A 17,925-nucleotide genomic window follows, 5' to 3' on the forward strand; every position below is an offset into this window, starting at 1 on the left:
TGGAATGTGTGTCCACAGTGAGACAGGGAAGAGCCCATCTGCTCACTGACGCCCTCAGACGGTTACTCACCGTAAACAAGGCATTTGATCTCTGAGACCCTGGAGTCATGCATCAAACCCAGGTTTCTGTCCTACTCTCCCCGGTCGGTGAACTGCGACACGAGAGAGGGAATCTCACTCGTTTACTGGCGACAGCCCATCCGACACGAGAGAGCAGTGAAGGGCTAAGCCCGCATGGCATCTCCCAGCCCTCTCACCTGCAGGGCTCTAGCGCTGTTACTGCTGGGACGAGAGAGAAACCGAAACATTCTGGACACGTAACGATGAGCTTCTGCCTGGTTAGAATCCACCTTTCCCTGCGGGAGATGGCTTCTACTATGATTTGGTATTATCCACAGCAGTTTGGTGTTTTTAAGTTTTAAAACTGAGATTCACTTCATTGTAGAGGACTGTTCTAAGGTGAAGGGTACAGAAATGCTACAATTTATGCAGAAGGTGGTTATTGTGGGAAATGTGAACAAGGGGGTCGAAATTATTAAGGAGACACTCGTGCATGTCCGTGGGAGTTGTCTATTGTATGATTTTACAACGGACGGTAAGCTACGAAAATAGTTAATACTGTAATTGTTCCAGTTAAAGCATCTAAGAAATAAAGTAAGCCTTCAAGGAATTCCCGCTTTTTCATTTTTTTGAAACGTTGGTTCTAGAAAATCAGCATCACACTTAATCGTCACGGCACCAAGTACCTGGCTCATTTACCACCGCCGCGGGCCACCATGCCAAAGATGAGATGCGGGTAGAGGACAGGGAGATTTAAAATGTGCGCTTTTTACCAAATGCAGAAGTAGTTCTGAAATCCATCTTCAGACACAGTCAAGCAGCGTGCACCCCTGTGACTGCAGCTGGTCTTACTTGCCAGGACCCAAAGGCCGGGTTTGTGCTAGTGCGGCTCAGATACGGGGTCGCTATTTCTAGATCAGATGTTGAGCCGGTGCCTCACTCATGCAGGTGAAGTGTTCCAGTGGGCAATCTGGTAGGGTAAACCAGAGCTAGCTGCTGTTGGTCTGATCAAACTGGCATCAAATTTCAAGCACAATTTACATTTTCTACGGTGATAGGTACAGAGCTATGCGTGCCTTTCATAACTAAGTTCCTACCAGGGGGAGGCATCACTTGCTTGCCTGTCCGATGTGAACCGGGACTGTTATGTTTGCCCACTTGTGAATAACAGGAACAAAAAGCCCAAGAGATCCAACAACTGAAACCAGAAGAAAAGTCCACAGAAACATCCGGTCCAGCACCTGGGCTATGAATTTCCAGTCTTCAACAACCTGTTGCAGAAGAAGAAAAAACACACATACGTTTAACACGTGACTGAAAGTTGCATAATCAAGATATTACACACTGAGTTAGAGGCCAGACCAGCTTCTGCAGCCCACCCCCACTGTGTGACAGTGAAGGACCCTGTGCTCAGAGCTCGGGACGCGTACAGTCTCCACGAGCTTGCAGGACCACTGCACACGCTATTAAATTACAAGTTGATCTGTAATATATTCAAGTGGCATATTTTGACAGATGTTTAGTAAAGTCAGGATATACTACTTGAATATTTATTATAAGATAAACTAAAAAAAACCTCTCTGATTCTTTTTCTATAGTTATTTCTGTTACTTACTCTTGCCCAGCAGTGCTTACTTATTTTAATTTGTGAAGAGAGCCCAGCCTGAGGTTAATTAATTTCAAGCCAAGTTAAAAGTTTCAGAATAATAGCTATTGGGCAGTCCCGAATCTTCTTCCCTGCCCCACAAGCTGCATTATTTGGTTTTGGATTCCCTGCGGGCCATTTTAATCCAAACTCGTGAATTCAGCTCTGCTCGCCTGGACCTCAGTTCATCCCATTTCACAGCCTAAGCGGGGAGGGAGCTCAGCAGCTCTCAGTGACCTCAGAGGAAGGGCAAGGGGAGACCAGCCCCTGACCACCAGAAGTTGCCCCTACCTTTGTGAGGCACAAGGTCCCCTACAGGAGCTCTGCCCCCAGGTGTGGGACAATGTGGACTTCAGGGGGCTATAAACACTCTACTGATTGTCTAAGTCTCCCCGAAAATAAAATCCATTTACTGACTCCAGGGGATGAGTGCTGGTCCTTTCACACAGCCCTTTGCAGATTAAATTCCGTCTCTATTCCAATCATGACTTAACATTTATATGTTTTAAGACTCCATCGATTGCTTCAGACCTCATAACTCATCATACTAATCATGAAATAGAAACCTTACAAATCCACAAGCATTACACGTTTTTCCGATATCTATGTCCTATACTCCTTCCGGGGGGAGGGCTGTGATTTTACCAGATTCACTTTGATGCTTCTTCCCACACCTGCTAGACATTTTTCCATTTAAAGAAGCTTTAGAAATGAGAATTCATATAATTTTAATGGGACTGTCCCAAGTAAATTCAATTATGAAAATGCTATATTCCTAGATTTAAAAATATTATACACGAGTAAGAATGGTGGGGCACCTGGGTGGCTCATTGGGTTAATTCTCTGCCTTTGGCTCAGGTCATGACCCCAGGGTCGTGGGATTGAGTCCCACATCGGGCTCCTTGCTCAGCAGGGAACCTGCTTCTCCCTCTGCCTCTGCCTGCCTCTCTCCCTGCTTGTGCGCTCTGACAAACAAATAAAATCTTTAAAAAAAGAGTAAGAATGGTGACATTGAAATTTGATGTTTTGAAAGTTCAATCTCATATCACATTAGTAGAATGTATTCATGTTCAATCCTTACTTTAAATATTAACCTTAAGTAAGAAGCCAGTGGGAGTTATTTTCCCTAATAAAGTTTGACATGAATTTTTATTTTTAAAAAAATTAAGCATGTTATTAAGCACTATTACTAAACTTCACATAAACACTTTGGCATATGTGACACCCAAGAATACCTTACTGCTTTTAATTTCACTGATATTCTCTTGTAAATGAACAACAAAAGGATATATTCTAGAAGAAACATCTTGGCTATATTTATAAAGCCTCCATTAGGCTCATTGGTTAAAAAATGAAACAAATTCTGATCAATGATCGTGCCGAGCTGTGCCGACAGATCAGCACAGAATTCAGACACAAAGTTATGGAAGATAGAATTAAAATAATCATGGCAGAATTGTCACTCTTGATAATGATGGAGTGGCCAGGGGGACGGAGAAGCAAGGGGGGCAGAGGTGGCCTGATGCTGATATTTTGATGAAGCCAGTTCCAGTAAAGACCTTCTAAGGACAGTGCCTCAACATTTGTGGCCCTCGACATCAGGGTCCCCTCGAGGTCCTGCCATTTACTCCCCCGCACTCAGAACAGAAAAAGCCATGTATCGCAAACACCACACGGCACGGACCTCCCGGACGTCGTTCTCCTTCGTGACGTGTCTGGTGATGTAGCGGATGGAATCCAGCGCGGCCTCCAGTGGGTTTTGAGAAGACTCTGGTCTCCCAGCGCCCTCGGTCCCCTCTTTCGGAGCAAAGTACCGGTCCACATGGCTTCTCATGCAGAGCAGTTTGGGAAGCTTATGCAGAAAGACCCTGCGGACCCAGGGCGCCATGGCGTCGTGTGTTGAGGAGGAACGGTGGTGGATGTTGATGGCGAAGACGGTGACCATGATGGACAGCGTCACAAAAATCATGGTGAACACCAGGTACTCTCCAATCAGAGGGATCACTTTGGAAGACGAGGGGATGATCTCCTCGATGACCAGCAGGAAGACCGTCAAAGAGACCAGTACAGATGTGCAGAGACAGATCTTCTCCCCTTCGTGGGAAGGGAGATAGAAGACGAGCACGGTTAGGAAGGAGAGGCCGATACAGGGGATGATAAGGAACAAGGTGTAGAAGAGAGGCAGGCGCTTGATTACGAAGGAGTACGTGATGTGTGGGTACCAGCAGGAGCTGTCCGTCCTGTTCCCTTTGCTCCCCGTGGCGCTGACAATCTCCCATTCTCCGTTGTCGAAGAAGTCTCTCTTGTCTACGTCTTGGTCCTCCAAAATGATATCAACCTGTGATCCGTCATAAGTCCAAGAACCAAACTTCATGGAACAGTTTTGGAGATCAAATGGGAAAAACGTGACATCGATGGTACAGGAACTCTTGTAGTTTGCGGGTGGTGTCCAGGTCACCGTGCCGTCATGCCTGACGACAGCTTTTGTGCTGGCCCCCTCGAAACGCCCGTCTGCGCTGAAACACACACACGTACAGGACAGTGAGAGATGAGACAGCCCAAACCCGCACTTCACGAGCCTTCTGTGAAAGAAAGCCTGTGCCAAAACACGAGACACTTTGTAGATGAGTGGGCCAGAGACACGGGGACTCTGTTCTAAGTCCATCTTCCTCAAACACGGGACCCTCCGGGAGCCAAACTCCTTCCACATCCTCTCCAAGACTGGCGAGCCAGCTCGACTTCCCAGCATCCTGATTCTTGAGAGGCTGAAAGATCTCACCTGACCTGTGAACTACAACTGGGCTATTTAAACAATCAGAGAGCAGCCAGAGCCCAACTCCACGTGCCTAGACTCCCCCACAGTGCTCTTCCCTCTGTCACAAACACTGGACGCCAGCCTGTGGGCCTCTCGAGCTCTGCCACCCCGGGAACTCACATCCTGGAGAAGTCAACCGACATAAGCTTTCTTTGAAATACTAGTTTCTTGTATCTTAAAACTCATGTGACTTTTGTTAGACTCATGCCTATGCAAACGTGTTTTCAGCTGCCCGGAGTACAGGACACTCCAGGGAGCTGTGTCCTGAGAAGGTACACCTTGTTCCCTCTTCACTTGCGGAGAAGCGAGCAAGGAAAGGGTGTCTAAAGACTGGTATTTTTGCATAGTGTTTGCTCTGACTTCGTGCCAAACGCCTTCTTGCAAATACCACAAAGTGTTTTAGGAGAAGCTCAAATTTCCAGATTTGCCATGGGTGGTCCTAGAAAACCTGAAACTCGATCCCAGAATTATCCTTTCCCCCAGTGAGAACCATCCTGAAGACACAGTGAAGTAGGATGCCCGTGGAGATGAGTGGACTCAACGCCCCTCATCAAGGGATAATTCCAATGCAGTATTTAAGAAAATTAGAAGCAAAATTTATTTGAACATAAAGTAGAACTTCAACTATTTTTTTGAAAAAATAACCCCAAAATCTGGAAGGTAATCTGGCAGAATCGTAGTCTATTGAATCAGAGGGTAAGGCTGACGTCAGGCTGCCTCGTGAGAAGCCCACTCGGACACAGGTAAACTGTGGGGTCGTGGCCGAGGTTGTAACGCCGGTCCCCGTTTGTCCGTCAACAATGCCACCCGAATGACAGTCGGGATTGATAAAGCACAGCGGCTCAGAGCACGCAGCCAGACACGGAGTGAGTCCACTGTACGTGTCGGCTACTGTGCACGTTGCCTCCAAGTGCAGGGATGATGGGGTTATTATAGGTGACCCCCCCACTTCCTTACACCTCCCTGGACTTCCCAGAAGCTCTACAAGTCTTAAAAACCAAAGAACGTGTTCACAATCAGGAAACAATATACCAAGAAAAGGAGAGGACCCACAGAGCCTACGTGCAGGTTCACAAAAACATAGGATCAAGTCATTTGATCTTAGAGCTAAACAATGTTCCAAGAGAAGAAAAGTTACTAGTGCCTCATAAAAATACAAGTGTTTCCTTTTAAAAACACAAAGTGGTATTTAGAGTATAACTTACTTATCAAACAAAACAATGTCTGGAGTCCAGAGAGAGTCTGAAGGGACGCGTATAACTTTTATTCCTCCGTACTCCTCAGGATGCCATCTTAATTTCATGTCCGTCCACTCCTTCAGAACAAAGACAATGGCCTCAATTGCCAATTCCAATGACATCGATGGTCAAGAGTAGTAAAAGCTACACTTTTTACCAAATCCAGAAGTTCTAGACACAGAAAGCATCTCTGCTCGCCACAGAGAACACTCAGCTCCACATCTTACTTGAGAGCATGGGAGCACAGCCCCTGGTCCTCATGCAACACAGGTGAGGCCCGTGCTCTGCTTGGCACCTCCTCCCCCACCAGTGACCACGCTCAGGGCTGCAGCCATGGGCATGGAAGGACCAGGTTTAGGCAGACTTTCTCTTTTCCAGCTCTATTGTCATTGGTTGGACTGGTCCCTGCAGGGGGACTGGATTTATTACACACTCCACAGATATAAAAACCTGTCCAACCTCCACAAAGTGACATTCTGGGATCATGTTAAGACTTGCACCCCCGAAAAAGGAGGCATGCCTTTTAGGAATTAGGGCCAGGGAACTGGTAGTCGGTGTTATAATTAGGGATAATAAAGAAAGACCGAAGGGAAGGACACAGCAGCAGCTGAGGACGTAAGTCTGATGGCCCAGAAGACAGAGAAGTCCTTTCTACAAAGGGCTCTGTCTGTAAGAGTAACTCATCCCCCATTCCCATCTCACTCCAGGTAAATACCACCATCCCGACACCAGCCCAGGTGCCTACTAAACGCCTCCCACTGCTTCTCTGACCTCTTCTATACACGCCTCCTTCCCCATGGCTCACTCATCCCTACCCATACTGGCTGGCTTGCTCCTCCTGAAACACCCCAGGCACACTCCAGCCACAGGGCCTTTGCACGTGCTTGTTCCTCTCTGCCTGGGTCAGTTCTCCCCCAGATACTCATACGGCTTCTTTTTCTTCCTCCAGGTCTTGCTCAAACACTACATTCTTCTCAATGGTTTCCCCACCCATCCTATTTAAAAGTACATCCCCAAAGATCCCCTTGCCCCCTGTGAACCTTGTCAGCATTCGAGGCACAATACAGCTTCCTTGTTTCTTTCCTCCAACCAAAAGGAAGCTTCCTGATGGCCAGGACTTCTGTCTGTGTTGTTCACTGCTGTTTCCCTGGTGCCCACAACGGTGCCTGGCAGACAGCAACCGCTCCATGAGAACCCCATCGACCCCCACCCTCCTGCATCCTGCCCCGCCCCCAGAAACCCCCTGCTCGTGTTCCTCGGTGCTGTCAATCCTCTGGTCACAGTACCCGGGACCACTCAGGTGACCTTTTGCATTTCATACACACCTGTTTCAACCAGACATTTGTTGTCATTAACTGGTTTTTCTCATCCTAGAAAACAAAAATGTAAACAAGGCTGATTATTTCAAGTACAGAAACAATAATTCTAGAAATAAGAACTTTTATAGTTTTATACAAACACTCCTGTCCGTACAGTCCCAACATCCTGCTCATGGATGCTGTTCTCTGGAAGGGCAGGGTCCTTTTCCAGCCTAACTGCACGTCATTCCCCTCAGGGTGCTCTGTACGTCAGGTACACCGCCGTGGCACACACCACCGGCATCTCCGACTGAACACACGAGCTCAACTACGCTGTGACCTCAAAGCTGAGACACAGTCCAAGGAACAGGCACAGCATGACTTTACATCCTTAGCGCTAAGAAAGGAAGAAGCTGACTGTGAATTATTGATAAAGCACACGGTGACCTCGGAAGTGCCACGATGCAGGGAGGGTAGTTCTGTGTCTCCGCTGAGCACAGCTCTGAACCTCCGAGGCGCTGCCATGAAGACAAGACACTACGCTCGCTGCCCTGCGTGCAACCTCATGAGCTCTCACCACCGGCTTTGCTAGAGAACTGAGTTCTTCAATACTTGTCACTCACACCTCCCTGAAGTTGTTTCTTTGCTGAGACCAGCGTTTCACTGAATTCTCAAGGCCCAGCTAAAGTGACATTTCTTCCATTACATTTATGGAAACATCATGGAGCCGAATGGGCCCCTACGAGACCATCGTGACCATCGGCCACAGTATGCAGGATATAATGCCAAGTGCAGAGACCCACACGGCAAGAGGCCATCCCTGGGCTTGGGAGAGGGGACAGGGTTTTAAATGGCTCATGTGCCTGGAGGGCACGCATTCCAACAGCAGCTGAGCACCCGGGAGAGAGGAGGAGTGTGGATGAGGCACCTCCCTTGGGACAAAGACAGGGGTGAAGTCCCTCCCATGGGAACAGCTACCAGGAAACACAGCAAGGCCATCCCTCCTGCACTCCTGTTCCAAAGGGCAGTTGTCCTTGATTAAAGCACTCGTGCTGGCAAGGACCTAGAGATTTCATCTACCGTAACCATTCACTCTGCAAGTACAGAAACCAGCGCAGCGAGGCCACTTGCCTAAACACCACCGACCGGTGGGAGAACTGATGTTAGAATTCAAAGCTCCTGAGTTTAAACCCTACCCTACCAGCTCCCCCGTGTGCCCCAGAGTCATACAGCATCCAGAGTAAGGGCTGGTCTCTGTGCCCAAAGTTCTAAACAGAAGCATTAACAGTTGGGAAAGTTCTGGTAAACCTATTACCTATGACCCTATAAAGCAATAGGTCATCTTTGAGAATCTAATGAAAATTATAGACCTTTTCCCCAGAATATGTGAACACACATAAATTTTGTACCATGGGCTAGGACCCAGTCAATACTTCATATCTTCAATACAGATAAAGGAATACCTAAGTTCACAACCAGCCCCAAATGCGGCTGTACAGCCCAACTTAAGGGGACCTAGTTGTCTCCCAAGCATCTCTCTTGCGTTCAGCACTATGCAGGATGTAAAAGACACAAACCCAAGCAAGGACAAGTGCAGGTGTCCTTGTCACCAGGACACAAGTGCCCGTTAGCTACACATAAGTTGAACAGAAAAGTTTCAGGGGCAATAGTTTTTTGGTTGTTTTTTGTAAGATTTTCTTTATTTGACAGAGAGAGACCCAGCAAGAGAACACAAGCAGTGGGAGAGGGAGAAGCATGCTTCCTGGCGAGTAGGGAGCCCAATGCGGGGCTCGATGCCAGGACCCTGGGATCATGACTTGAGCCGAAGGCAGACCTTAATGACTGAGCCCCCCAGGCGCCCCGCAGGGGCAATCATGTTCTAACCTGACTGTAAAATTAGCAAGTGACGAGCCAGCCAACCTGGAGATTTCAAAAAGATGAGTGAGCGAGAACACATGGGGAAGAAGGCGGGAATCTGAGCGAACTTCTGGGAGGAACCCCCAAACGTGACCACAGACTGAGGAGGACAGAGCTCAGCGATGACAGGGACGTCTGTGCCCCATGTCCTCACCACACCTCCCCCAGCTCCTGTCCTCCTTCCGTTTTGTCATCGTCATCACTGACCTTACGTGTTCTGGGCTCTTCTCTCAGGAGACAGCCCTTCCCCAGCTTCCCTGCTTGGCTCATCCTTTCTTCCACCACCTCCTTCAGATGCTCCTCAAGGACGGCCCCTCCAGCTTCCCCTGCTCGCATGAACACGCATCAGTCCCACATTTTTGACACTCGGCCCTGGGCCAGGCCGTCCCTGCTGCCCCTGAGCCTCCTGTCTCCTCACAGAGCCGGGCTTGACTTCCCAAGGGCCTCGGGAACATTTTCTTTTGAACAACCACAAGCTCCTGCTATTGGAGTGCGACACGCCATCTCCTCTGCCTGCCGCAGAGTGACGGGTTCAACCTTTCAGCCCTGTTCTTCCTCGTCACCACATGGACCTCACAACCTGCCACCTCCAGCTCTGCTCAGTGCTCCAGTCCGGCGACTCCTGCCACCCGGCCTCCACGGGCCTCCCAAGCTTCTCGTCGCCTTCAGTCCTCAAGACCACATATTTAACCATCCTATGGCTCTTCCTAAAGCACAGCTTCGACCACACCTGTGGCCGTCACATCTGTCATCCGCGCAGCCCCTACCGTGCGCCAGGCACTGCGCTGGGCTCTGGGATGGACCCGAGGAATGAAGCTCAGCGGGCTTTGAGGGCACCACCCAGAGTGCACGAGTGCCAGCCACCGTGATGGCCACTTGTCAAGAGCAGAGGGCGACGCCAACAGAGGGGACTGTCTTAGGAACTCTGGAAAGATTCCACCACGGGTCAAATAAATTTGGCCTTGAAGGATGAGCGACTTGTTCCAAGAGGCAATAGAAAACTGGCAGGGGGCACAGCACTGTGGCATGTAGGCAACCCCGAGACCCATCAGGCCATCCCAGGGTGGCTCCCAACATTAACACTTTGATCTCAACAGCTGGACAAATAGGCTCCTGGTCGCTTCTGAGCCCGTGACCACACTGCTCCGTGTTACTTTCCTCTCTGCATGTGCAATCCCGCACTCACCACAAGGCCGGCCCCAGTGCCCCCTCCTCCATCCTGCTTTCTGTGACGATCTAATCAAAACCCGAGTTCCCAGATTTTTGTGGCCAGTAATGCTGTGTCCTATAGTGACTCCACTTACTTGCTCACAGTCCCAACTAGAAAGAGAGGTCTTTGAGAGCAAGCCCTGCTCACCCTCCTACTTCTCTGTTGTATTTATATTTAAAATCCCCAAGCAGAGGGCCAAGCACACAACACAGTCCATATTCACTGATCTTTCTGGAGGCAATTAAAGTGACATATATCAACAGACTTTTTAAAAAATGTGTACTCTGTGGGGCACCTGGGTGGCTCAGTCAGTTAGATGTCTGCCTTCAGCTCAGGTCATGATCCGGGGGTTCTGGGATCGAGCCCTGCATGGGGCTCCCTGCTCAGCGGGGAGCCTGCTTCTCCCTTTTTCTCCCCCTGTTTGTGTTCCCTCTCTCACTGTCTCTCTGTCAAATAAACAAACAAATCCTTAAAATAAATAAATAATAAAATTTTGAGGGGGGAAAAAAACAGGAGGAAAAAAGGCCTTCCTTATGTCAAAATAACCCAATTTTAAAACATACACACAGGAAAAACTTGCAAGAAATACAGCAAAATGTTACCACTAGTCATCTCTGGGTCACAGAATCACAGTCAGTTTTTATTTCCTCATCTGTATTTGTTCACACTTTCCAAACTCTCAACAAAAATTATGCATTGCTTCTCTAATTAGGAAATAAAGGCACACCTATAAATGTTGGTGTACATTCTTTCTCTCATGCACACACACACACACGGACTATTCTGGGAACACAGCAGGGAAATAATTATTGACTGACATGATCAGAACAAGAAGAAACTAATTTAAAAATTAGTGTGAATTTTGTCCTTTAAGTAGAAAGGATCTCCCGACAATAAAAACAAGTTACAATGGAACAGATACTCCCTGGGTGTCATATGGGAAAGTCTCGGGTAGGTTTTAAGTGTGGTACTGAAACAATGATCTGCTGAGAACCCCTCTGGTCCCCAAAATCTACAAATCTACTCTTGGACTTTCTCCTTTTTAAAATGTTGACTTTTTAAAATCGTATTTTTAAACAAATGTAATGAGAATCTCCCATATAAAAGGTTTACTCTCCTTGAACTTATTAAAAACAGGCCCATTAAAATGACCAATAAATGACTTCTAAACTATATGGTATTAGAGAAACAGTGCATTCCTAGGCCTCTCGCATAGTAGTTCTTCCTCCCTGCTGCATTCCTTCAGGAGTATGACTGTCCCGTCCACCTTTGCCATCCCCGCGGCCTCACACGGTGCCTGGGCCCCCACAATGCCCTCAGGAAGTCCATATGAAATGAAGTATGTCATGATATGCACACCTACCACATCCACTAACTGAGATATCGCAAGGCCAAACTTTATTTTTATTTTGTCATTCAGGTGCTCCACGGGACGGACCCATCTTTCGTAGTCTTGAAACAAATCCTTAAACAAATTGTCTTCATGTTTCGCAACAAAGGATGGTTCAGGTAATCCTGTATAAAAATGTTTAAAAGTTAGTGTATTCACTTGTCTCCCACCAAACACCCTTACTTCAAAGAACATTTGGCTTTTTCAAGGAACCAACCTATCATTTAGACTGTTAACAGAGCTTTTACAGGAAAATATTAATACAGATGTTTATGATCAATATGGGACACTGTGGTTCAGATACATTTCTAGTTAAATCAGATTACTCACATGGAAATGTGCTGAGTTCCCTAGGAAACACTCACTACTTAATACAGAGTATTTTAACAAAAGCTTTTAAGCTTTTAAATAAGTTACTGGAGCTAAAGGGGTTGTTTGTCATAAAATTCAAAACATAGGAAATAGGGGCGCCAGGGTGGCTCAGTGGGTTAAGGCCTCTGCCTTCGGCTCAGGTCATGATCTCAGGTCCTGGGATTGAGCCCCGCATCAGGCTCTCTGCTCAGCAGGGAGCCTGCTTCCCCCCCTCCTCTCTCTCTACCTGCCTCTCTGCCTGCCTGTGATCTCTGTCAAATAAATAAAAATAAAAAATCTTAAAAAAAAAACCTAGGAAATAGATACTTTGAAGTTTATTTATATCAACTGTAAATGTAAAACAAACAAGTTTTAACTTACATGATTTTAATATAAAACATATAAACATTGAATGAATTATTCAGATTTGTTATACTTTGTTTGCTATATGTTTATATAAAATTAGCTTATGGCCTAACACTTTAAAAAGAGAGAGAGAGAGAGAAAGGAAAGAGAGAGAACAAAATTTTAAAGATTTTCAACACTGTAGCCACAGACTGGTTAGATGTACAGGTCACGGTCATGTTTCTATTTCTACTGAATTTACCTAAGCCTCTCTGAAGAAATGAGAGATTTTGGTGTTATATAGGTCAGAGTCTCTCTAATGGATATGTCAGAGGTGTGAAATTCAAGCATGACATTTACTAGGACTCATGATTTTACAAAGAAAAAGCATTTACTTGAACCAAACCATCACTGGCTTATTTATCATTAAGCACGCACGCAGGGATTTATAGTAGCTGGTGATGGTCCTTTCCCAACCTAAACGGTCTGACAGAAAATTAGAGCTTTCATGTTTAAAAGCCGTTAATTTTAGAGCTTCATGTTAAAATAGCATTACCGAACTATTTCTCCTCTCCTAATCCTGTTTAAAATCTTAGCCTCTGAAATACCAAGTTTGTTTAAAAAATAAAAATAACAAACAGAATGTATTTTAATAGCATCTAAGAACCTTTTGCCTTAGGGAAAAAGATACTAGCTTGAATTGCCATCTCAAATCTTGTTTGAAAGAAAGTAGAGTATAAATAAGTTGATAAATTAATTCTAACATTCTACTTAATGATAATCCTTAAGGTACTGCCTTGTAGGAACGCCTGGGTGGCTCAGTCAGTTGAAGGTCTACCTTCGGCTCAGGTCATGATCCCAGGGTCCTGGGATTGAGCCCCAGCTTTGGGCTCCCTGCTTGGCAGGAAGTCTGCTTCCCCCTCACCCTCTGCCTGCCGCTCCCCCTGCTTGTGTTCCCTCTCTCACTGTCTCTCTCTCTCTCTCTGTCAAATAAATACATAAAATCTTTTTAAAAATATTTTTTAAAAAAAGATACTGCCTTGTAAATATCTTCACAGTACATCCAATATCAGAAATACCATTTCCTTGACACAATTTTATAGAAACGGGAGGTGCTAAAGTCAGTGCTATTTTTTTAAAGATTTTATTTATTTATTTGACAGAGAGACTTACTTTATTTATTTGACAGAGATCACAAGTAGGCAGAGAGGCAGGCAGGGGTGGGTGGGGAGCGGGCTCCCTGCTGAGCAGAGAGCCCAATGTGGGGCTCCATCCCAGGACCCTAAGATCATGACCTGAGCGGAAGGCAGAGGTTTAACCCACTGAGCCATCCAGGGGCCCTTGTCAGCGCTATTTTAGCATAACCTTAATCATGCATTCAAATTCTACTTAGAGAATTTTTAGTTGGTTGTAAATGTGTCAAGTTTTTGCTGCTCATAAACCTCAGAATGTTTAGAGGAGAAGACCCAGTGCATTCCCCTCACTTCACAGTGAGGCTGTGGGACTGGAAAGGCAGCTGCTGCCGAGCTGGTTCAGGGAAGAGCCCTGAGGGGCACCAGGGCCCCTCCACCTCTTGCTCTTTCCACCCTAACATTGGCATCTGTGCCAGCTTCAGGGAAGTGCTCATTCGGTGCCACATGCCCTGCGCCCTCCAGCCCTGCTGGCGTGTGCTTGTTCCTTCAACAAACAGTTCTGGCCGCATGCCCAGAACTGGGAGCGCAGGGATAAACAGGGACGGTCCGCCAGGAAGACTGACCACGGTGTACACGGTACTACGAAACTCTCTGGAAGCTGATCAAACCAGAATATTCCTTTTTAGAAGTTGCCCTGAATAGTTAACATTTGCTCATGTATTTCTACTCAAAATAAATAATTTAAATCAGTTGCTTTCAACGTCAGTTCCTTGGAATCCCAGAGCATTTATTTCTCATACTTTTTTTCATGCCATTTTTGACTGAGATTGTGTGCCATTTAACATGTGCTATTCTGTGCTGCTTTCCAGTTTTGTCATGTAAGTCTGGGGTCTCCAAAGAAACCTAAACCTCTAGAAAACAGAAATCATTTCTACGCTCTGGCAACTTCTACAGCCCTAACTAGGTATAATGCTGATCATGATAGTTACTTAATATGTTTTAGTTTTTCTGCCCTTCCTGACTTAAAAAAAGAGGGAACTGGGAGAAAACATTTGCAGACCATTTATCTGACAAGGGGTGTATATCTAGAATACACAAATGACCTTTACAAGTCAATCATAAAAAGACCCAATAAGCCAGTTTTATAATGGGTAAGGGATCTGAACATTTCTCTGAAGAAGAAGAGCCAACGAGTGTCTGAAAACATATTCAACAACTTTATCCATCAGAAAAACGCCAACCAAAACTACAATGAAGGCACCTGGCTGGCTGTCGGTGGGACGTGGGACCCTTGATCTTGGGGTCATGAATTCAAGCCCCAAGTTGACTGTAGAGACTACTTAAAAATAAATAAAATATATATTTTTTAAAACCTACAATGAGTTACCATTCCACACCCAGGGACATGCCTATAATCAAAATCAAAGATTAACTAGTGTCGGTAAAGATGTGGAGAAACTGGGACCCTCGTACACTCCTGGCGGGAATGGAAGGTGATGTGGCTGCCTTGGAAAACATCTGTCCGCTCCTCAGAGAGTTAACTACAGGGCTGTGATAGTCCTGGCAATTCCATTCTCGGTACACACCCAAGAGAAATGCAAACAGCCGTCCACACAAAACTTGCACACAAATGTTCACAGCAGCCAAAAGGTAGAAACTGCCCAGATGCCCATCAAAGGATAAATGGAGAGATGAAATGTGGAATACCCAAAAGAATATTAATTCGCCACAAAAATGAATGAATGAATGAATGAATGAATGGTGCAGGCTGGAACGTGGGTGAACCTTTTCAATAACACGCTATGTAAAGAAGCCAGTCCCAAAGACTGTGAATTATATGATTCCACTTCCGTGAACTCTCCAGAACAGGCAAATCTAGAGATAGAGTGAGGCAAATTGGTGATTGCCTAGGGAGAGAGCGGTATGGGGGAGGAGGGAGATCATGTTCAAATACCATGTTCAGTGACAGCAGCACTAGCCTGAATATACTAAAATTCTCGGGATCATGCACTTTAAATAGGTGAGTCATATGGTGTGTGAATGGCGTCTTGATAACGCTGTCACTAAAAGGAGAATGTCTTTATGATGGAGCTCACACAAGGAGCTACGTGGGCAACACAGCTCTGATCACCGCTGAGAAAACGTGACAAACAGTGTGGATATAACTGTAGAAAAATGTTATCTGAATAGTCACCCCACAAGTGTTCCCTTGCAAATAACAAAGATAAAACGAAGTAGGCAATGCTGCCACATTTATGTTCCTTGTTTCTTTGTAATGTTTTATATGTTTCCTAGTAACAGTCTATTTTTTTTAATTAAGACTTCATTCCTCACAACAAATACTAGTGAATTCTACCAATCATCCGAAGAATTATTACCAATCCTTCTCCAACTTTCAAGTTCTTCCAAAAATAGAAGAGGAAGAAACACTTCTGAACTCATTCTATGAGACCAACATTACCCTGAAACCAAAACCAGACAAGGATGCCGCAGGAAAGAGAATCACAGGCCAACATCCCTGACAAACACAGATGAGATAATTCTAAGCTACACAGCAGCAAACCAAATCACCAACACACTAAAGGATCATTCAACATGACCAAGTGAGATTTACTCCAGGGATGCGAGGACAATCTAACACCCACCCAGCAGTCAGTGGGATACACCACATTAACAACGTGAAGGGTAAAAATCACATGATCATCTCAATGAATGCAGAAAAACACTTGACTGACTTCAATATCCATTGATGACAAAGACTTCCAACAAAGTGGACACCGAGGAAATCCACCTCCACATCATGAAGGCCATGTATGACAAGCCCACAGCTAAGGCCATACACAACAGTGAAAAGCTTTCCAGGACCAGGAATATGATACAGATGCCCACCGTCACCACTTTTATTCAACGTAGTACTGGAAGTCCACGCCAGAATAATGAAGCAAGAATAAGAAATAAAACGTGTCTTGGGACACCTGAGTGGCTCAGTCAGGTAAGTATGTGACTCTTGATTTTGGCTCAAGTCATAATCTCAGGGTCCTGGGATCGAGCCCCCATGTAGAGCTCTGTGCTCAGTGGGAAGTCTGCTTGAGATTCTCTCTCCACCCCCTCCCTGTCTCATGCTCACTCTCTATCTAATAAACACATCTTTAAAAAAAGAAGAAGAAGAAGAAGAAAGAAAAGGTATCTAAATCAGAAAGGAAGACATAAAATTGTCACTACTTACAGATGACCTGATGTTATATATAGAAAACCCTAAAGACTCCATCCAAAAATGGTTAGAATAAACAAATTCAAAAAGTTGCAGAATACAAAGTCAATATACAAAAATCTGTTACATTTCGGTACACAATAATGAACCATCAAAAAGAGAAATTAAGTAAATAATCTCATTTACAATTTCATTAACTTATAAGGTTATAAATTTAACCAAGGAAGTTAAAGACCTGAACACTGAAAACTGTAAGATATTATTGGAAGAAGTTGAAGATGAGGGATGCCTGGTGGCTCAGTTGGTTGGACGACTGCCTTCAGCTCGGGTCATGATCCCGGAGTGCCAGGATCGAGTCCCGCATCAGGCTCCTAGCTCCACGGGGAGTCTGCTTCTCTCTCTGACCTTCTCCTCGCGCATTCTCTCTCTCATTGTCTCTCTCTCAAATAAATAAATAAAATCTTTCAAAAAAAAAGTTGAAGATGATACAAATAAATGGGAAGATATTCCATGCCCATGGCTTATAAGAATCAGTATTGTTGAAATATCCAAATTACCCAAAGCGACCTACAGATTCAGTACAATCCCTATCAAAATTCCAAAGGCATTTTTCACAGAATTAGAATAAACAATCCTAAAACGTGTGTGAAACCACAAAACATTCTGAATAGCCAAAGTAATCTTGAGAAAGAGCAAAAAAGTTGGAAATATTACACTACTTCATTTCAAATTGCATTACAAAACTATAGTAAAATATAATCAAAACAGAGTGGTGTTGGTGTAAAAACAGAGATCAGTGGAACAGAAAATACAGCACAGAAATAAATACATGCATATATGATCAATTAATTTATGACAAAGGAGCCAAGAATACACAATGGGGAAAGGACAGTTGGTCATAAATCACATGTGGAGAACTGGACAGCCACATCCAGAAGGAGGATGCTGGACCACTATCTTACACCACACGCAAACGTAACTCAGAACTGATTGAAGATATGAACAGAAGACCTGAAACCATAAAATCCTAAAAGAAGACACAGTAAACTCCTTGCCATTGATCTCAGTAATGATCTTATGCAGTCAACACCAAAACCAAAAGCAACAAAAGCAAAAATAAACAAATGGGACTATATCAAAGTAAAAAGCTCCTGCACAGCAAAGGAAACCATCAACAAAATGAAAAGACAGGGGCGCCTGGTGGCTTAGCCGGTTAAGCATCTGACTCTTGGTTTTGGCCCAGGTCATGATCTTGAAGTCGTGAGATCGAGCCCCACAGTGGGGACCACACTCAGTGCAGAGCCTGCATGGG

The 17,925-nt window shown here is 45.3% G+C and overlaps 1 protein-coding gene across 2 annotated transcripts in view; it reads right to left on the minus strand.

Annotated features, from left to right (window-relative positions):
* Window positions 1-726: 726 nt before the first annotated feature.
* The window catches only part of CHRNA5 (cholinergic receptor nicotinic alpha 5 subunit), a 45,474-nt gene continuing 28,275 nt past the window's right edge, over window positions 727-17,925 (minus strand). For both annotated transcript variants that reach the window (XM_032341844.1, XM_032341845.1), the window contains exons 2-6: window positions 11,547-11,698; window positions 7,084-7,128; window positions 5,726-5,835; window positions 3,390-4,221; window positions 727-1,331 (exon numbers count right to left, since the gene is read on the minus strand). In XM_032341844.1, coding sequence (XP_032197735.1) covers window positions 1,170-1,331; window positions 3,390-4,221; window positions 5,726-5,835; window positions 7,084-7,128; window positions 11,547-11,698 — 1,301 coding nt within the window. In that variant the 3' untranslated portion in view covers window positions 727-1,169. The remainder of the gene's footprint in view (window positions 1,332-3,389; window positions 4,222-5,725; window positions 5,836-7,083; window positions 7,129-11,546; window positions 11,699-17,925) is intronic.

This window comes from Mustela erminea, chromosome 5 (assembly GCF_009829155.1).
Source record: "Mustela erminea isolate mMusErm1 chromosome 5, mMusErm1.Pri, whole genome shotgun sequence".
Classification (NCBI taxonomy): Eukaryota; Metazoa; Chordata; class Mammalia; order Carnivora; family Mustelidae; genus Mustela; species Mustela erminea.